Here is a 22,435-nt window from a genome sequence, read left to right as displayed (position 1 = left end):
CGAAAATCTTTTCACTCTCCCTTGGTTGGGATGGGGTCGGCAGCAGGGGCAAGGGGTGTGGCCTTCAAATTTCACATTGACAAGAAATCCAGAGAACAAGACAGTGCAGATCCCTGTCTCCCCCGGCTCAGATGTCATGCTGCTGTTTGTTGTTCTCTGTGACCGTTCCAATGCGAGTAACATAGTACAAATGGGTAGTTATTCAAGCAGCATTAACTTCAGTTCACTTTGTGCATACCATATATATACTTCACAAGAATATATGTCACGTTCAGCAGAGGTTGTTCATCTCTGCCCCTTGTCTGCGCACGTCCCTCCCCTACAATGTCATGCAGTGCTTTAACTCCTATGGCTTTAGCACAGAGGGGCTATTTGGCACAGTGAGGAAGCTGTGGGATAGTTTACTTGGTTCTCAATGCAACTCTGCAACTAATTATTTTTCCTTTTAGCAAAGAGAAACCTAGGACAAATTAGAGCTGTTGAATTGGATCCTGAAATAAGTAGGGAACCAGTGAAATTGTTTGCAAATTGGATGATAGAATTTGCAATTGTTTACATCTGTGACAAGGCCGATGACAGCTTTCTGTTCCTGCTGAAGTCTGGTTGGAAAGGCCAGTTTGGGTTAAAAAGTGACTTGGGGGCATTTCCTTATCATAGTTTTAACAACATTGACCAAGTTGTACTCTCTGTTACACCACTGAGAAACTGGAACCACTCTACTAATTTCAGCAAATTTACTCTGGATTTCTACTCCTATAACTAATACAATAGTTGGACCCATTAACTTTCCTAGCTAATAAGAAGTGGATTAGCGCGATGCTGTAAAATTCAAATGGCAATAGTTACCTTTTTAAACGCCTTGGCATGTATTCTTTTGGTGTCCGCATGAAACTCCCATTAACTTCAGAGGGAATTATGTGCATATGTGGAGAGATGAATGAGCAAGAGCTGGTGCATCGGTTAAGTTGTGAATGGAGTCTTGTGCATATCTGTCTGTCCGTCTTTCTTGGGTGGTACACTGAGTTGGTGCATGCATATTTAATCTCTGGAGTTCTGTATTCAAGTCTAAAATTAGGTCACATGTAGGTTCCAGGTCCTGTTTGACCAAATGACAAAACAGTTTGGCATGACTGGCAGTCGCTGACAGGGGGTTGATAATAGAATCATAGAATTTACTGATGGAAAAGACCTATGTGTTTTCCTTTTTAAAGAATAAATGCCAGTGTCCATAAATAAATAAATAAAATCAGGCAATGGCATAACTGCATTTGTGTGTGCAATAATTTATTTACAGTTGCATGCATGAATATACATAATTTGCTGATAGACCACAGCTGCTGATAGTCCCCCCCCCCAAAAAAAAACAAAACAAAACAAAACAATTGGGCTGTTAGGTCATTTAATACAATTCTTTGCTAATATAGAATTATTCCCAAAAAGGTTAAGAGTGAATTGTACTGCCAAACAGGTTAATGGGAAGATTGCACAGTGCCTGTGGCTGCCAGATTCTTAACTGGTGTAATGTAGTGTCACTCCATGAGGCAACACCAATTTACATGAGCTGAGGATCTGGCTAGATCCTCCCAATACTATGTACATGTACATTTTCACCTTTAAGATCTCAACTCTTCCTTCTATAATCAAAAATAAGATTGTGTTTCCTTTGAGAGAGATAGTCCCTTAATGATTTGTTTTGGAGAGGGCCATTCATACTTTTAGTGCATTAACAGTTCCAAAGTCCATGAAATGTTGTTGGGCTTTATTTCCCTCAAAAGGCTGGTCTCTGTTTTAGCATGTGGGTGAAGAAGACGACTAAAGAGAATACCAATTTTCATTAAATCACAGCTCCTTCTCCCCATTCTCTCTCTCATGCACACCATTGATTCTTTTTCAGCTTCTAAAAAGTTAAATTAGAACAAACTATTAGGAATATTCACTTGGTTCCTGTGAGGTTCGTGTGAGTTTTGCAGAACAAAATGTTGAGTTTAGAATAATCTTTATTTAAAAAAAAAAAATTAGACCAGAACAGCCTTTTTGTTTTTTATTTTTTGTTGCAAGTCTTGGAGGTAACCCATGTTTTTAAAATTGTTTCTTTCTTTTCATGTACTATGGAAAATCTAAAAAACCACTCACTGTATATAATGTGTACCCCTTTAATGATAAATTGTCTCCAGAATCATGGAGGGGGAAAAAAATCTAACAATGAAACACTTTTTAGGAAATAAGAATGATAGAAATAACAACTGTCACATCAGACCTCATTAGAGTCAATGAACTCACTGTGGTATTTAACAATTTCCAAGAAGTAGGCCATAATTCATAAATTAGTGTAATTCATACAGTACTTAATTCATAAAATAGCACTGTTGAGAACAGCAGCAGTATACAATCCTTGGTCTATAGAGACCTCTTTTTAAAGAGTCAAACCTAGGAGCTGGAAAATACAGGAGTCAATAAAAATTAAAAAGGCCTGGGCTTTATAGCCATTGTATACAGTTTGGAAAATGTATATCATTCCAAAACCAAAAATCTTTGTTTCAAAAACCAGTCAAGGTAGATAAATGACAACAGTGTACTTATGTATCTCATCGTTTGCCAAATGCAAGGACTTAAAAGCAAGGAAATGAATAGTTAGGGACATCATAAATCTTATTCTGGACAAATAATAAATATAGACACATTGGGACACACTGGTCTCTTAAGGCTGCTTCCTGCTGTATTAGCAACTTAAAACCAGTTTAACTGCAAATGGTAATCCTTCTGTAGGCATAACGGCTTCTATGCCAATCCCCCTCCTGATCCCCTGGTTGCTGAAATGACTCCTTTAGGGCTCCTTATGTCCTCTATCTATAGGAAGAAAGTCATAAAGTAGATCATCTGTAATAATGCACTGCTCTTCTTTACTCGGAGGATTGGCTCAGTAGCAGGGTGACCATATTTTCCCAAAGGGAAAATGAAACACCACACAGGACCGAACCAAGCCCCTCCCCGCCTCCGGTATTTAATGCCCCCTCTTCCCCCACAGGCCTTCCTGCCCACGGGGCTGGCCTGAGGCCCCCATTTCTCTCCTGTGCATGAGGCTGGCACAAGCCCCTCGTCACCTGCCCATGGCCCCCCTTTTCTCCCCCTGCACATGGGGCCAGCCCAGGACCCCCTGCCACCCGCCTGCATGGGGCTAGGCTGGCCTGAGCTGCTCTCCAGAGCCCTCCCTCCACTGCAGGTTTGGCATTGCTTCTCGCCCCTCCCCCCACACGTTTCTTCACACCCTGCTGGGGTCACACCACATTTTTTGGGGGTGTCAAAACCAGGCGTTTGTCCAGTTTGCTAAAATGGGACAAATGCCCAGTTTTGCCAAAAAAGTCAGGATGGCAGGGACAGGGCTTAAAAAAGGGACTGCCTCGGCCAAAATGGGACATATGGTAACCCTACTCAGTAGCCAGACAGCCCCAGGATCAGGGGCTGCAAAGGTGGCTTTTCCAGAACTGAGCGTAGCTTGGCTGGACCAGAGCATCTGGCCCTTTATTCTTAACACGTACAAAGAAATGCATAGTACATCACAACATAACCTCAACTCTGACCACAGATATTTTTGAAAAGATGTTTTGTCATCTTGATTTTAATATCTAAACAAACTGTCCACAGTTGAAATTATTCATAATAATTTGCTTCACTACAACCTGTTGTCTTCAAATATAGTTGGTGCATGCGTTTTCAAGAAAATGTATCTACATGGAAAGTCTAAAGGAGCAGTTATAAGACATTTCAGAACTAGAGCAGTGGTTCTCAACCTTTACCATACCAGGACTCCATTCCCTCTAAGATCTAGCTAAGAACATCCTTCTGTTTAGCAATATGGAAAGAGCAGAGTGGTTCAGATGCCCTGATACCTGTGTGCAACTCCCCCATGTTGTGAACCCATGAGCTAGAGGAAGATAGATGAACATCTGACAAAAAGTGCTAGTCATCCTGATTATGAGCACTATAATTTGGGGGTTTCTGAGTGTATGAAAAGGTGGATGAGACCTCTTCTAGATTAATAGGAGAGGAAAGTTATACCTTATGTTTTTTAAAAGTAATTTTCCATAAGAATTTTTACTTGACCTATGTCCTTAATGATAATTTGCCCATTTTTAACACACCCATTCTTCTGAATACTCCAGTAGTTATCAGTGAGAGGCGTTTTGTGCTTAATTCATTGAACACTGTGGAACATGTTCATTTATAACTCTTTCACTACTTCATTAACTGCCTTAGAAAGCATACACCAACATTAAAGTACTAAGTCTAAAGCTATAATCTAGCTGAAGTACAGCTGAAGTACATTTGATCTTGTCTAGATTTTTTTTTAAAAGCTAAGGTTTTTCAGAAAGTAATACCTAGCACCAAATTACTAGAAAGAATAACTTGGGGATAGCTAAGGTTTGTGGAATTTCAAGAAATAATTCTAATGATAATTACCAAATTGTTTTCTATTATTAGAAAACAAATATTAAGATACGTAATTACTTAGCTATTAGATTTTTGATAAATATGGATAATCAATAGTTATCACCATAACAATTTGTCAAAAATGTATCTGTAGATGAAGAATAATAAAATTAATTGGTTACATTTTAATGTAAAAAAAAAAAAAACCCTGTCTCTTTGTTAAGCTTTTAATTAAAATTAAGATTTCCAGAAACTGGACTCAGAAACAATCTCCTCAAGAATGAAATTTGTTTAAAACATCTCTAAAGTGAAACAGGGAAAAAAAGGAACAAGAGCTGATTTTTCCAATGTTTCACTTGCACTCCTAACCTGTAGGTAAATCTAGAAACCCTGTAGAACAGTATGTTGGCAGCTCTTGAACTTAGCTACTGTAAACTGATTTTCCCTACTGCTTATCATTTGGCATCATTAATCTTCATTAAACCAGTTTATCCCATTGAGCTTAAAGTCTCTTTCTTTTTAGAGACATGAAAATTGAAAAAGACATTTAAAACAAACAAGTCTTGTTTAAGTACTCTGTATGGGTGAAATATAACTCAGCATAGAATCTGCTGATCATATTCTACAGGGATTTTATCCAGGGCGAGAACATTCAGTACATTTGCTTTATATATAGTACTGTATATCACACCAAGCTGTATAAATGAAAATCTGTTGCATTGCCTTAAAATTAACTGTCATGCTTAATATAGCTTTTTAAATATTGATCCATTTCCTCCACCACACCACGCCTCCCCCAAATCCCTATGTTATTTGTGAGATAATAATAATACAAACATGGAAAAATATGGACATTCATAGTTAAGGATCAGTGATTTTGATAGCTGAACACAATCGGGGCAACAGAGAAGGCTAACAACCCTGATTTAGGAAAGGATCCCTATTTGAGATGGCGTGTAAGCATGTCACGTGCTTTCCTGAATGGAGAGATGGACCTAGGCAGATGTGCTAGTGCTTTTCTGAATTGGGGCCAAAGGTAATGGCCTATCTGCATGATAAATACTTATAAGTGGAATCCGTTGCATATATAAAACAATTGCAGTATTCTTTTCGTATCCTCTGGTGGTACTCAGCATTCCAAGGGAAGTTTGAAGGATCTGCCAATTATTTCACAGTTTACATTCCCACATCCCAAGGATCAGTATAAAGGCCGCAGAGCAGGATTGGACAAAAGTTCCTGAAGATTTAATTAGGAAGGAGGAGTGCCTCATGTCATTCAACAGCAGTTCCTGCAACTAAATGGGGCTGGCTTGGGGAGCTAAAGGTCAGGGGCCATGTTCTGATCTCTTTTATACTGGCATAAATGCAGAGTAATTCCATAGTCTTCAGTGGTATCATGACTATGGAGGTACAATAACAATCAGAATGTATCAAGTGATTAGCACTTATCCACATTTTCGTCCAGTGATCTCAAGGTATCAGTGTATTTGTGATCTGCATTTGATGCCAGAAGAAATATTCAAATAGGTTAGTTTCTCTTTAAGGGCAAAGTTGCTGGGCGTATTCTTTTATTGCTGTGATTTATCTGGCTGATCTTACATCCATCCAATACAGTCAGTGGAAATGTTGGATGTGCAAGATGTGCAACATTGGGTCTTGATTCCATAAATGCGAGTTACATATGGGAACAGAGTTTTACAGCTGTGCAAAACTTCAGTTTAAGAAACTCTGTTGTTTTTTGTTCATTCCCTCTGAGTTTCGCTTTGAGTTCTCAGGTTTGAACCCAAAATCTCAGAGCAGCTGGAACTACAGTTTCAGACCATTTCAAGTTAAAACCATAAATCCCTCCTTAGCATCCGTGGGGAGGGAGGCTGTTTGTGCAAAACTTGGCCAAGGCTCATTGGAAACCTTTGTAAATGTCAGACCCCAGTTTGTACTAAGGTCTTTCTTGGACAAGCTCTAACTGACTTCAGTGGAAGTTTGCCCAAGTAAGGACTGATTTAAAAACTGCATAATAGAGGAAGGAAAGTAGAAACGGGGGATCAATTCCTGATGCTCTTATTCTGGTTTACAAATAAAATTAAAAAAAAATCTTTAAACTGACAGGATTTGATTTGCTAACTCATTACTTCAGTTTGACAGCAGTGTAACTTCATTGATTCCAATGACAATACACTGGCATAAAACTACTGCGACAGTGATTGAGGTCTGTATTCTTTAAGTTTCACAAGACAGTTCTCTGCCTTTCTAACCTTGTATGCCAAGTTTCATAGAGGAGGAAAGTTATGTCCAAGTTGCCCCCCTGAAAACAAAGTTGCATATAATAAAAGCAGATAAAACTGAAAAGTAGTGTTGGGGAGACTGTACAACACTGTAGTAGAATATTTATTTTGTTTAATCCAACTAATTTTCTCTTTCAAGTACATATTGCCCTTTCCCTGCCTGAAATAATGTTTTCCCCATTCCCATGTACTGAGCTCCCATTGACATTAATTGGCAGTTTCACGTGTGGAGGCCTTGCAAGGAAAATACACTTTATGGCAAATAAATTATTTATTTTTTAAAAATCAGTTCCATCTCCTCATATCCTCTCTCTTCCAATGGCTTCAGTCAAGTAAAAATTCTAATCCTCTTTTTGTGACTCCACAATCTATTGTTGCATGAAAGTTTGATTTCTGGTGTTTAATCAAAGTCCATGAGACTTACACATATGAATAACAAAACTTTGCATACCTGTAGCACCTTCAGTCCAAGTATTTCAAAGTGCTTTACAAACATTAATTCATGACGCCTCACAGTACATTTTGAGGCAGGATGGTGTTACCCTCATCAGTGTTGTCATTTTGCAGATGAAGAAACTGATGCACACAGAAGTTAAGGATGAAATTTTCAAACTTGGGTATTTAAAATCAGGCAGTTAAATCCATATTTAGGCTCCTAGAGCGCAATCCTGCTCCACTGGAATTCAATGGCAAAACTTCCACTCACCCCAGTGTTGTAGGATCAGGCCCTTAAAGGAGGTTTGATTTTCAGATGTTCTGAGCATCTGAGTGTCCCATTGAAATCAGTGGGACTACAAGTGCTCAACATCTCTGAAAATTTAGTTCCCTGCAATTTAGGTGCTTAAATACGGAATTGTATAACTTTCGCTGGCCACATTTGACAATTTTGATCTAAATGACTTGACAACATCACACAGAAAGTCCCTGGCAGAACTGGGAATGGAACCTTGACCTCCTGATGCCTGGTCCTCTGTTTAATCACAAGACCATTCTTTCTCAATTATCTGTACAGTATCTAAGGACAAGATTTGACCGTGACAAAAAGCACACTGTATACTTAGCAAATACCTGTGTACTTGCACCAATATTTTGATGTTATGTCCATTGAGGTAAATGAGAGTTTTATGTGTGAGGAGTGCAGGACCAGCCTAATGGTTTGCAGATGACTTTACATTTGGTTAGATTGTCCCCTTAAATGTAGCCTTAGAATTAGGGGCTGCACATTCTTGCACTACAGCTAGATGAGCCCTGGGAAAGAATCATGGGTGGGATTCTCAAAGGAGCCTAAGAGCCAACTCCCACTGAATTTCAGTGGGAAACAGGAGGTTTTTAAAAGCTCCCAAAGTGTTTAAGAACACAAGTCCCTCTGATAGCCTGAGATTTGAGCTCCTATATGCTTTAGGTACTTTTTTAAATTGGGGTGCCTAACTCCCTTAGGCTTCTTTGAAAATCCTTGCTTATATCTCCCCATTGCTGACCAGAAACAACTTCCCCTTCTTGCCACACTGGAAATCTCTGCCCTGCACCTGTCCGCTTCTGTCGCACCTGCATGGGGGATGTAACAGGTGCACAGGTGCAGCAGCAATCTGTGAAGGTCACACAGGGGTATGTGAGTGGGAGATGAACCGTATACAGTTCAGGTGTTCACATTTTAAAAGGATGTTGCAAAATTGGAGAGGGTGCAGAAAAGAGTCACAAAAAATGATTCGAGGGCTGGAGAAAATGCTTAGAGTAAGAGACTTACAGAGCTCAATCTGATGATTTTACCAAAGAGAAGATTGACGGGTGACTTGATTATAGTGTCCAAATGAATATCCTTGTGGGAAGAAAATAATGGGTAGTAAAGTACTCTTTAATGTAGCAGAGAAAACTTAACAAGAACCAATGGTTGGAAATGTAAAACAGACAAATTAGAAATTACATTTTAACAGTGAGGGTAATTAAACATCAGAACAAACTGCCAAGAGAGGTGGTGCATTCTCCATCTCTAGATGTCCTGAGATAAGACAAGATGCCTTTCTGGAAGAAATTCTTTAGCCAAACACAAGTTATGTTTTAGTCAAACATAGGTTATTGAGCTCAGTACAGAGCTAAAGGAGTGAAATGTAATGGCCTGTGGTATACAGGAGGTCAGGCCTGATGATCTAATGGTCCATTCTGGCCTCAATATCTGTGAATATGAATCTTACTGTTGTTCATATCCATGCAGCCAACTAGGAGCAGGGCAAAATCTGGCCCATTATGATGAATTTTATACTATTATGTCTACATACAAATTGCATTTTAAATGTCAAGAACTATATTAAATTGCAAAGTCACAATCCAGAAACTGCTTGCTTTTTCAGGCCCTCCGGGGAAACGAGGTAAGAGGGGCAGAAGAGGAGAGACTGGTAAGTTTTCACTTTTGGAAGCAAGATGTCAGATTTTATTTTGGGTAGATGGGTTTTTCTCAGTATTTTGTCCGTTTTGTGCAAATGTATCTATTATTCTACTGGATAGATGATGACTCAGCTACTTTATTTTGGTTTGCATTTTGTCTTGGGGGAAGAGGAATGCACCTAGCATGCCTTATTTTTGTTCTTTGTTGCCTGTGATCTATAGGAAGAAAAGACCTGTTTAAAAAAAAAAATTCTGATAGAAGTTTTGTGATCCTTGGCATATAACTTGTGGCCTTCTAAATTGCTTTCAATCTCAAATAGTCATTAAATTGTAGGCCTGCTTCATAATACTTGATGCATCTCTAGAACCTTGAATAGTTTTTATAATTTCTGACATAAAAGCCATTGATAATAAAACTGGTTATTGATAATTCTGTAATAATTTCAGCACTCTGAATCTTCTCTCATTTATACCTGTGCACATCTGCATAATTCCATTGAAGTACATAATGTTACAATGGTATAGATGAGTATAAAATCAAGCCCTTTGTGTTTAGAAAAGATCATGTCATGAGGAAAAGGGAACATGTGTTATGTGAATGGTCATGGAGATAATGTCTAAATAGACTGAACTTTGTAAAATAAGCTGTTGATTATCAGGAATTTGTAGCATTTAGGATCTTCTTGAATTAAAATCCAGTCTGTGTTTGTGGCTGAAAATTTGCAAATGCAACACATAAATAAAGAGAGGCATTTTCTTTGTGTGGAAACTACACTTGGGGCTTGATCTTCCCAGGCGCTGGGCACCTTCAGCTCCTCCTGACATCTGTGGGAGTTAACGCACTGATCACCTTGCAGGATTCAGCTCTTTGTCAGGATGGTGTTTCTAGAAGTGGCAGAGAAATGGGTGCTTCAGATCCACCTGGTTATATTAGGTATTTCTGGTCATCTGTGAATTAATCTGGCAGATTAGGAGAAATTTACAGTCTGGTTGATTCCCATGAATCTTAGTTGTTCACAGTAATCTATTGTTTTGTCTTTTAGGTAGTTATAAATTAGAACTTTATTTTGTTCTTAGAAAATTATTTCCTTCTTTTTCTTGGATAGCTAAGGTAAAGCCAAACTCTGATAAAATTAGATCCACTAACTTTGATATGTTAATCAGTTTACGATACTTGCTGCAGAGACAAAAGTTATTATACAGCGGGAATTGCTCAGGTTGAATTTGGCTTTACAAATGATCTTGACAATTCAAATGAACTTGGCAGCTACCTTGCAGTATGTTTGACTTTTTGTTTTACACATCAAATAAACACACATTAAGATATTAACAGAGGAAATTGATCTCTTTCCTTTAGAAACAGACCCTGCACATTAAAATGCTATTTGGAAATGTTTACCAGTATAAAGAAATTACCTTAGTTACTAGACAATAAAATCACATTGTTAAAAACAAAAGCCTGACAATATCAAAAGCAAACTGAAAATACAGCTGTTGCTATTTTATGCCCCTTTTGCACCTCACTTTATTCAGAAGTTAGAGGGAGGCCATGAGAGCTAATGAAAAGCCGTTGATTTGGGAGCTGCAGCTGCTCCACTTAATAAGAGTGAAATATTAGATTTGATTTGCAGCCCTTTGATAATGTTCTCAAGAACTGCTGTACAAAAGCCTTTGAATCTAAATAATTGGAAAAATGTGCAAATATCACTTCACAAAGTGTGACATTTTAATAGGAAGCATTTTATAAGTGGGTCTTGAAAAAAGACAGTGATGAAAGGAAATGTCTGTAGAGTCAGGTGATCACTGGAACTTCTCCTTATTGGCAGAGGAGGAAGGTAAGAAGATCTAGATGCAAGTATTTCTGTCTTAATGCCAAGGTTAAATGCCAAGGGTAAAAAAAAATTGTGTAATTTTGCAGACAAGATGTAATTTAATTCCCAGTTGCATGGCTAATTGAAACTGGTGGATATAAAATATATGCACATGTGAAGTCTGAGAAAACAAATTGTATTCTATGGTTAATCTTTTTTTGGCCTGCCATGAGACTGCATGAAAATAAATAAAAAATAATTAACATGAAATTGCATGGAATGGGTGAAGAATATTTAATTCTTCAGCAAAGTAACTGCATGTGTTCTAGTCTTTGGCATCACTACTAGTCTCAAAGAACCATCGAAGAAAAATGTTGTTAAAGAACAAAATCTAGACAGTATGTTGATTATGCTAATTTTATAATCATGTGGTCTCATTTTTGGCTTCTTGCATATGAATCTTTCTTACTAACGTCATAAACTTATATACTCTTTTTTTTTCTCTCTCTCTCTTTTTTTCCCCCCTACAGGACCTCCTGTAAGTACAGTTGATACATTGTTCGGTCTCCCAGGTTAACCAGGATCAGGCAGAAATGCGTTTAGACCCTGTTAAGTAATCTCCATGGTGAATGGATTATATTTGATCCAGAGGAAATTTAGTTATTGTTAGTACAGTGTAAACTTTTACTAATTTTGCTGGAGTTGAATGATTTGTTTGGAAACTTATTTTTCTTAAACAAACCTTTAAAACAGTAAAACTTTACCTCAGCCCTACAGATAGCATTTTTGGATCAGAATAGCATGTAAGTATGTTCTGTTCATTTTGTCTACTAGTTATTAATGTCTGTTCGGTCTGGTATAGAAACGTTAATCAGTAACCGTGCCAGAAGACTGAACCATATAAATATAGGAAATGATTCAGCAACCTTTACTTGCACTGAGTAGTAACTTACTCTGGTAAAATAAGCTCCTTGAGACAGGGACTGTCTTTTCGTTATGTGTATGTACAATGCCTATGGCAGTAGAGCCCTTATCCAGACTGCAGCCACTATATGCTATTGTAATACAAATAGTAAAAAATAATACTCAGTTTTAGCAAGGGTGGTAAGTCTGGCCATAAATTTGTTTCCGACAAAATAATTCCATTTTTTCTTGTTCACACCTTTCCAGACTTAAGTCACGCTTCTTTTTCTATGTATAGTATTTAACATATGTATCTAAAGTATTCATATTTGTTGTGATACTATACAATCTGAAGAAAACAATGCAACCATAAGAATAATATCTCCTGTAAAGAGATTTTTATGAGACTTGCTCTTTTCTTTCCTTGGATTTGTCATGGCATTTCCAGTCTTACTTTCGTGACCAGATCATCTTGTCAACTGAGTGGCATATGTATTTTAGAATAATTAATTAATATCCTCAATTTCTGTTGTCTGACACAATCATTTTAGCATTAACTGTAACTACCGAGTAGTAACGCTATAGGAAACATTTAAACTTCTAAATTGTCAAAATGCTTAGTGGCTCACTTTGGCAAACTCATTTGACAGACTATCAACGAAAGAGCAGGCTTAATGCACACTAGTGCTCTTTAAATGAAGGAAATGCTGCTTTCCTAAATATCTTTTGCAGTCTCTTCTCACAAAATGTAAAGATCAAGCATTAATCAGGATATAAATGATTTTCCTACTGCAAGAGAATTTAGCAAAGCAGATAGTGAATTCTGAGTATGCAAATCTTTACTCCTTGACATCATCTCCCTACTGTTTTAGCACAGTTCCATTTTTTTTTAAAAAAAGGAGAGTCATACATTATTAATATAACCCAGAATTAGCTCCAAGGATGATGGGTAAAGTTTTCAAAAGCATCTAAGTGATTTAGGAGCCTAAGCTCTGTTTTCAAAAGTGACTTGGGCACTTAGGAGTGACTTTCAATGAGACTTATTCTCTGAAGGATGGAATTTTCAAAAGCACCTAAATCCCATTTTCAAAGACTTTTCAGAAGTCTAATTGGGAGTCAATGGACTTTGGCTCCCAAGTTCCTAAATCACTTCTGAAAATGTTTTACTCTAGCTTTGACCCTGTGAACATAGTGGTAACCCTTAAAAACTATACCATGGTTATCACCTGGGATCCCACAGTAGTTCTGTATATTTAGAATAGTGAATAATTATGGTACCTTAGGTACCATCGTGTAGTAGCTGCAAGTGGCTATTGCATCTTCAAAGGTGACCACTGAAATTTTAGCTGTCTTTTCCTACCTATAACCAGTGTGTCAGGATGACAATCCAAGTCCCATGGATTTTTATTTTTTATGACCCAATAGAACATTCTACGATTTCTTCTTTGACACTGACATACTGTAGGCAGCACACCTTCCATCTATCTTATTCTCTTTCTGCCACGTGCTGCCCCTCAATCTATGTATATAACTCCTACTGATAGCAAGAATTCCATCAAGGATCAAAGGCAGTAAGTGGCCCTTTTGTTAGTTATTTTTAATGTTGACTATGTTTTATCTTGAATAATGTGCCTTGCCAAAAAAAAAATGTTCACTGTATATATATATCTATGCCATACTTGTTCATCTGTAAAATATAATCAAGTGTAGAGGATCAATGGCTGTTCGAATTTAAATTTTCCATTAGTGTACTGCACATGTTGGTAATGTCACATGTCATGAATATGCTCTTAATGTGTGTCATACTCATTTCATCTCATTCAACCAGGGTCAACCAGGGCGAAATGGCTATCCGGTAACTGCTCTATCATATATTTATGAGAGCTTTTTTTGCTCTCAGAAACATTCTTTTCTTTTCTGTCTTTTTGTTTGTCTCTGCCTTATTAACCTTCACATGAACTAGGGGAAATTCACCCTTCCCTGATGTTTCTCAAGTGCCTATAGAACATAAGGCTTTTTTTATTTTTTAAATGTTTGCTTCTTCATGTAGCAGTCCTTTGTAAATGGTCTAGTGAGATGGACATGTATAAGGTATGCCATAAACACTATGCAGTGTTTGATACTAGAAATGTTTTGTTTGTTGAACTTGTGTATTCCTACGCACAAACAAATAATTTTTTCACCATAATTTTAAATGTTACTTAAACTGGATCCTGCATATCAGTTTTCTCTATCAGAAAGCTATTCGGTTGGCATGTTGAACCTCCATATCCTCCACTTGCATTGTATTCTGTTCCTTTTGGCTGCTTAGTTCTATGCATCTTGAGCAAAGTAATTGCTAATATAATTAGCAGTTGCCTGCAAAGCCTGTAATAGAGCAATTTTGTGATAATGTATATAATTCACTTTTGTGTCCTCTTCATTTACATCTTTATGGCTTTCTGTCTAAAAAATGGAAATGTATGAAATAATGCATCTTTTTGGAAAAGCACCAATAAGAAGTTTAGGAAATAACCAGTCAGCAGCACGAGCTTGAGTTATATTATCTCCTTTGTGGGATCCAGAGTGTGACCAGTATCATATATATTTTTGAAACCAAGTTACAAAAGAGGATATTGGATAAATCTGAGAGAGACTATAATTGCAGAACACAGTAATTGCTTAAGTCTGGTTCTGATTTTATTTTAAGCACTTACTGGTAGTTTGGGGCCTTCAAAACTTGGGTTTGCATGTTCGACTCAGGCAGTTAAATGTCTGATTGCTCAGTATGTGTTAACAATTTGTGTGTGTGTATGCAAACCACAGCATTGGGGCACTCCAAATTAGAGGTCAGGTGGAAGCTACTATGCAAATCTATCCCTAAATATCTTCAGTTTACTGTTTAGTTTACCAGGGTGGGACGGGAGGGCAGAAGGAGTGTGTGTGGAAACACCAACTCAACCCTATCAGTAATTTAAAGGCAGCATTGTGATGAAATAGCCAACAAACAATACAGCAGAACTGCATCTAAAGAACATGGACATGCTGAAACTCCATTATAGTTAAATACTGTAGCGTGAAAGACCTAAATTGCTTCAGAGTACAAATTGCAATTCCATTCGTAATGTTTAGACCAAAGTTGTTCTGTGTTGGGGAAAAAAATATTTGACAGTAATTCTCTTCTGCCTCATGGATATGCCTACATGTTCCGATTACAGAGGATGGTGTTTCCAAAGAACCCACAGAGAGCTAGACTCCCTGGCCATATGGAGATTCAATAGGAACTGGGTGCCTAGCTCTAGCCAGAATCGTAATTATCATTGATGCATGGTGAAGAGAATGTAGGAAGCAGAAAGAAGCCAGATTAAACTTTTATTGCTTGGCTTGAGATGTAAACTGAGAAGACTTGATCTGCAGATCATTAATTTGTCAAGATGATGGTTACAGACATATGTCCATAGAGTTTTTAACTATAAGCGTATTTAGAGCCTGAGAGCACTATCTTTGGTTCCACTCCATCTACTTTGGGCCTGTCAAGGTTCCTCCCCACTCTGAACTCTAGGGTACAGATGTGGTGACCTGCATGAAAGACCCCCTAAGCTTATTTTTACCATCTTGGGTTAAAAATTCCCCAAGGTACAAACTTTTACCTTTTGTCGTTGGACCTTATGCTGCCAGCACCAAAGTGTTACACAAAGAACAGGGAAAGAGCCCACTTGGAAACGTCTTTCCCCACGAAATATCCCCCCAAGCCCTACACCCCCTTTCCTGGGGAAGGCTTGATAAAAATCCTCACCAATTTGTACAGGTGAACACAGACCCAAACCCTTGGATCTTAAGAACAATGAAAAATCAATCAGGTTCTTAACAAAAGAATTTTAATTAAAGAAAAGGTAAAATAATCACCTCAGTAATCAGGATGGTAAATACCTTACATGGTAATTAGATTCAAAACATAGAGAATCCCTCTAGGCAAAACCTTAAGTTACAAAAAGACACAAAAACAGGAATATACATCCCATTCAGCACAACTTATTTACCAGCCATTTAAATAAAACAGAAATCTAACGCATATCTAGCTAGATTACTTACTGAGTTCTAAGACTCCATTCCTTTTCTGTTCCCGGCAAAAGGATCACACAGACAGACAGACAGACCCTTTGTTCCCTCCCCCCCTCCAGCTTTGAAAGTAACTTGATTCCTCATTGGTCAGGTGCCAGCGAGGTTATCCTAGCTTCTTAACCCTTTACAGGTGAAAGGGTTTTGCCTCTGGCCAGGAGGGATTTTATAGTTCTGTATACAGAAAGGTGGTTACCCTTCCCTTTATATTTATGACAGGGCCCTAGGATCCAGGGGCTACAAAAGCTTCTAAAAGCCACTTGTGTCCTCCACCCAGGCTTCTGAACATGGCTTGGCTGGACTAGAGTTCTTCAAGGGCTACATAGTAAAAATTAGAATTGAAGTAATGCTGAATGTAATTTTTGCCATTATTAAATTAAATGCATAGAGCTATCAATTGCATAACCTGAGGCAGATTGTTGATTTTGTGTCCACAAACGTGTGTGTGTGTATGTATGTGTGAAAGGAAGAGAGAGCAATTTTGAAAAGTGCTCAACATTGACCTAACTCTGCTACCGCTGAGTGGGAGTGATTGGAAGAATTTGGCCCTAATTATCAAAAGCCGTATTCTGACTGGCTGATTGGTCCTTTTTGGTGAAATTACAGTCACCTACTAACTTTTCTCCTGAATGGAATTTAATAACAAATGAGATACATTTTTAATTTTTTATACCATCCTATGCAATTCTATAGCAGGGATCTCATTCTCTGTTAAATTTAGCATGTATTTTGGAGCCCTGTTTGATTCCTTATTACTTTCATCATGGTTAAGTTTTGTAGGAGATACTACCTCACCCATCTTGTCTGTCTATGTACTTATATGGTTCCTTTCACGTCAGTATCTCAGGGCCTCCATAGTACTGGAGTGCAAAGTTCCCCGGAGGAGTTTCCCTGGCATTGTTCCAGGGAAAGAGAGAAAGTTTGTGGGGTTTCTCCTACACTCTCCCATGACATCAGCCCCCCCAAAACCTGCTAATGCCCCAAAAGCCACAAAACCTCTGGGACCAGTGGAGGCATAGGGCTGCTCCTTGTGCATCTACACTGAGACCTGGCCTACACTACAAAGTTAGATCACGTAAGTTCACTTGCGTCGACCGTTATGCATTTTTGTACACTAAATTTTTTCTCCCGCTGAATAAACGACCCGTTACAGCGATGCATTAACACCACCACTTCCCTGAATGATGAGAGGCCACGGCTGACTTACTTAGGTCAATGCAGTGCGAGTGTAGACACTGCATTAGTTGTGTTGAGCCTAAAAGTTTTCCAGCTGGTGTTCCTCAATTCCCACAACAGCGACTGCTCTGTTTACAATTTTGAATTCTACTGCCCAGCATTCAGAGGGACCAGAAGCACACCGCCACCTCACTTTAAAACCCCAGGTGTTTTTGAAATGCCTTTTCCTGAGTGCCTAGCTTGGTTAGCACAGCGAGCAGTTCACCTGTGTCATGTTCATTCCGCTGTCCAACTGACCATACCAGCTCCACACACACAGATTGCTACTCGATGCACGGCTGCCCGAAATAGGCAAGAAGTCTTAAATCTTCCCGGGATGTGGGGGAGAGAGGCTGTGCAACCACAGCTATGGACCAGCTGTAGAAATATTGACATCTAGGAGCAAATTGCATGGGGAATGCTGGCAAAGGGGCATGATGGAGATATGCAGCACCACTGCGTGAAAGCAAAGGAACTATGCCAGGAAAACCACAATGTGTGAGAGGGCAACACGAACTGGTGCTGCCCTGCAGACCGGCCGCTTCTATGATGAGCTGCATGCCATACTTGGCAATGACCCCCCCAGCACCCCGCAGACCACTGTGGATATCTTAGAGGAGTCTGAAACCCCGGCCAGGAACAGCGAGGAGGAGGGGGTCAGGAAGGGAGTCGCAGCAGGAGACTGAAACCATGCAGAGAGCCAGGAATTATTTGACACTCCACAGGAGTCTAGCCAGTCCAGCCAGGTGAGAGCAGATGAGCCCACTCGTGAAGGGGAAGGGAGCTCAGGTAAGTGTGTGCGTGCATTATTTTTTGTAATGTTTTTGGGCTTTTCCTTTCCCTCAAACCTCATCTCCCTCTCTCCTTTCACCCCCCACCTTGGTTCCCCATTTAAAAATGGTGCCTGGTTCGTCCATAAATTAAGACAAAGGTATCAACTTGTCATTGCTACACTGATACAATGTAGTAAAATACAACCTTAGGGAATAAGTTCAAAAATAGTAATATAGCAGTTTGGTTACACAGTCCACATCATATCATTATCTTGTGTCTGGGTAGAGGTAGAACAAACAGAGGTAGAATCAGTGTCAATCATTTCATTTCTTTGGCTTGTTGGGCTAGATGGCGGGACCATGCAGAGTACTCTGTTTATCTGAATAGGGGTATCTCTTTTATCCTCTTGAGAGATCTCAATGAAACTTTCATGAGGATACTCTGCAGTCCTCTCCTGAAGATGTTTACTCTTTACTTCCGTTTTCATTTGGGATTGTAAACTATGGTTGACCCTGTTAACAGTGTTGATAAATGTTTCTTTAACCTTGTATATGTGTGTTTGAACTTTAATTTTGTTAGCTGCTGTTCTGCACACAATAAAGTCCTATTTTTGGAAATTAAGAGGATCTTTATTAGTTCACACCAAGCATTACACAATTCACAGCGGCAGGCAAAGACCCAACCAAGAAATTATCTAAAGTACATAAGAGAGAGAATATTTCATGAAAGCAACAGAGAACTGCACTGTGGCTGACTGTTAAAGTGTTCTTTTAAAAGGCTCCTTTAGCTGCAGAGCTCAATGGTTGGCCCTTCTAATAGTTCTCATGTCTGGCTATGCAAATTCACCAGCCAGCTGGTCAACCTTGCCCCTCCATCTTGCCTCACAGGTAGTATGCAGTACACATCATGCAGCTATAACCACTAAGATGTTTTTCCTGCTGAGATCCAGTCTGAGTAAATGATGCCAATGTTCCTTCAACCTCCCACAAGCCCATTCAACAGTCATAGAGATGCCAACCCTCCCTCATGTTCTGTAATCCTCTCAAATTGTATATGTAATTGTGAAATTTCTAATTCAGGCTTAAATCCACAAATTTTGCAAGTTCACACTTACATGGCATGTGTGTGTATGTCACTCGCCAGCACACGGGTCACCAACACAACAAATAGTGGGGAGTCTTCTTCTCTGCCTCTCCTGTGGCACATGCACAGACTGCACAGTGAGGGTCTGATAGGAGGTGAGCTGCGGTGACGTTGAATGTGCTAGGGGTCTGCTGGATTCACCACCCAAGCCACAGGCTATGCATTGTTGTGTAATTGCTCCATGTGGACCCCGTTGGACTATCTTAACATACTCTATGTATCTAAAGCATGACAGCAGAGTCTACACTGGGTGGTTAGAGTGCAACAGACAGCCTGTGGCTTGGGCAGTGAATCCAGCACCCTAGACTCCACTGACAATGGTTGTGGCTTGCCTGCTGTCAGACCCTCACTGCGCAGTCTGTGGGGGAGAAGAAGATGGAGGAGCAGGAGGAGGTGGTGGTGGCAGAGGAGGGAGAAGAGGAGGGTAATCCTGGGAAAGAGGTCCAGGCCTGGAACTGGCCAAGGTAATTAAGAGCCATAGGAGTTGCATAGGAGGGCAACTTTCCTAGGATTGATTCTCCCTTCCTCCCTGTTCGGCAGTGAGGTGCCACGGTGCAACAAGGGTCGGGGCCAGCACTCCTCTTGACCACAGAGAGCGAGGGGAGAGGGCTTGTGGGAGAGGTCCCAAATTCTTCAGGGTGAGGTGTGTGGCAGGGAGGGGGAAGGGAGAGGCCCACTTTCTGTGGGGATAGCACAAGCAGTGGAAGAGCGATCCAAGGAACCTCCCTAATTCCTCCCTACTTTTTTCATAAAATCCCTAAAAGTCTCAGAGCAAGCTTGGCATCTCTGCAATCATTTTGCACCCACTTAGCTGGTAAATGAATCTTTCCTTGGTGCTGTCAAGGTGGTCACTGTACAGTTTCATGAGCCAGCGGAGCAAGGGGTAGGCTGGGTCCCCCAGAATCACTACTGACATTTCATCATCTCCAGTGGTAATCTGCTGATTGGGAAAGCTGTACCTCCAGGCAGGTTTTTGAAAAGTACTGGTGTCCTTAAAGATGCCAGCATCATGCACATTCTCTGACCAGCCCACACTGATATCAGTGAAGAGCCCCCAGTGATCCACTAGCACTTGCATAACCATAGAAAAGTATCCCTTTCTGGTGATGTACTCAATATGAAGTTGGGCTGTTGCCAGAAGAGAGAGGTCCTGCAGTCCGTTGCCCTACCACAGTTTGGGAACCCTGTTGCTGAAAATCCACCCACTAATTCCTATATGTTACTGAGCATCACAGGTCTGTGTAACAAGAGATGTTTAATGGCCTTACACACTTGCGTCAACGTGACCCGCACTGTGGATTTTCCATCTCCAGAATGATTGCCTTCTGATGGGTAGCAATCCAGTGTTGCAAGCTTCCAGAGCATGATCACCACTGGCTTCTCCACTATCAGTGCAGGTCTCATTCTGGTGTGTCTGTGCCAGAGGGCTGGGGTGAGCTTGGCAGCACACAGTTCAAGGAATGTGGGCTTTCTCATCTGAAAGTTCTGAAGACACCGCTTGTCATCCCAAACCTTCATTACAATCAGTGCTAGTTTCTTGGGCCCAGAAGTGGAGCTGCTCTGTGAATGCTAGCAGCAACCTGGCATTTTTTTTACTCTGTTCATCAGCACCCAGTTATTGAGCTGGAACATCTCTTCATTGTCCTCCTCACCATCCCGACTGTAGCAGAGATCTGCAAATACTGGAGAATGACGTGTCCTGTAACAGCACTGCACATGAGAATTGTGCTGAGCTCTAAGCTTCTGTCAGAGAGATGGCCGAGACTGCAAAGTGGTGTGCAGGACTGTAGGAATTTTAAATAATGAGGCAAAAATTAGGGGATGTGGAAAGTATCATGGAATGGAGAAAATGGTCTGTTGGGTTCTTGACCTGTAGCTCCCTGAAATCCCTGGACAAAGAACTTCAAAAATATCCCAAAAGGCATCGTGCTGGACAGCGGCATCGCGTGCACTGGCATACTTACTCATGGTGCACCACACTTTACATTGCTGCAGACATTTCTGGTCAGTGCGCACAGTGCTGATGCAAGCAGCCAACTGTGCATGCACCCGAGTGTGGAGGCTTTGCATCAACTGAAAGTTGTAGTGTAGATACAGTCTGACTCCCAGCTCCCTACGGTCTGTGTCCCTTCTCCTTAAGGTGTGGGTGAGTTCCCACACTGCAGAATGGGAATGTACCTAACTTAATTGTTCATCTCTTGTTATTGTCATTTATTGGTTTGGTGGAAATTTGGATATTACCATTTTTCCAGACTCAAACTCGATACCCTTGGGGTTTTCACTGGTCACTAATTAATAGCCTTGAAAAATGTTAAAATATATTGAACCATGAACATTGTAGCTGACATACTGGCAGAGTTTTCATTTCCCACCAGAGCTGAGGTTGGGGTAACAGAATTTCCATACGCATCAGTCTGTCTATAATTCCCTCTAGGTTACAGGACAACTTTAACATTACACTTCTGGTTTTCCCACTCTAGTTAGAAATAACATCCACAATTACAGTACTATAAGATGGGGGACCATGACCTGTGGAGGGGTTGCAAGTAGGTGTCAGGAGGTCGTGACCACCCTGCCCTTCCCTCAGTGTTAAACGGGAAGGGGACCAATGCTAGATCGTAGATGGGTTTTTGGACAGTCTAGGTATGGAAAATGTTGAGAACCACTGCTAAAAGAGACAAGAGGGGGGAAATAATGTTTCAGTGTTTCTCTGGGCATGTGACAGCACTTACTATATAAACCCATTTCATTGTTCCCCCTGTATAGGCAGTGAATTAGAGCTAAATTGTGCCATATATACTAAGGGGCCCTGTAGAGCCATCCCACCCCAGAAGGAGCACTGGTAGGAATTCTGCACGGTGAGACAGAATGCCTCTTGGGGCTCAGGGACAGACAGTGATTATGCATTGTGCAGCCCCTGGGCAATAAGGAAGAAGCAGCCGGATATTCCACAGAATGTGAGGGCTGTAATGCTTTCCAGAGCTTACAAAGATGGTGTGTGAAAGTTCCTTACGTCCTCCCCCACAGAACAACCACAGAATCTGGACCTTAGTTTCCCCTTTTGTCTCTGTGGGTCTTTCACGCACCAACAGGGGGAAGAAAAATATTTTTGAAATATTGTAAAGTGATTCTAAAACCACAGACATTGACAGTGGGACTCAGGGGCAGCAGTGCAGTACAGGAAATTACTTTTCATACAGTTTTATTTTATTCTGCTTAGATTTGGAGTTGATAGTGTCCCTGGAAAACTTTGCATAAGAGACACCAGGCCATTTGTAAAGTTAGGGGAGGGCCAGAATAAGCTCTTTTGGTTTTGATTATTATTTTAAATATTTTTATACTTTCCTAACTAAGAAATGACTGTGGACTTTTAAAAAAAGAAACCAAATCCAATTAGTACCA

General features: G+C 40.1%; 1 protein-coding gene across 1 annotated transcript in view; it reads left to right on the top strand.

Moving 5' to 3' along the window:
- COL25A1 (collagen type XXV alpha 1 chain) overlaps positions 1 to 22,435 on the top strand; it is a 428,953-nt gene that overhangs the window by 204,273 nt on the left and 202,245 nt on the right. Inside the window, exons 3-4 of the mRNA XM_077814764.1 lie at positions 9,056 to 9,100; positions 11,431 to 11,438. Coding sequence (XP_077670890.1) covers positions 9,056 to 9,100; positions 11,431 to 11,438 — 53 coding nt within the window. The remainder of the gene's footprint in view (positions 1 to 9,055; positions 9,101 to 11,430; positions 11,439 to 22,435) is intronic.

This window comes from Eretmochelys imbricata, chromosome 4 (assembly GCF_965152235.1).
Source record: "Eretmochelys imbricata isolate rEreImb1 chromosome 4, rEreImb1.hap1, whole genome shotgun sequence".
Lineage (NCBI taxonomy): Eukaryota > Metazoa > Chordata > Testudines > Cheloniidae > Eretmochelys > Eretmochelys imbricata.
This window is presented reverse-complemented; position numbering and strand designations above follow the sequence as displayed.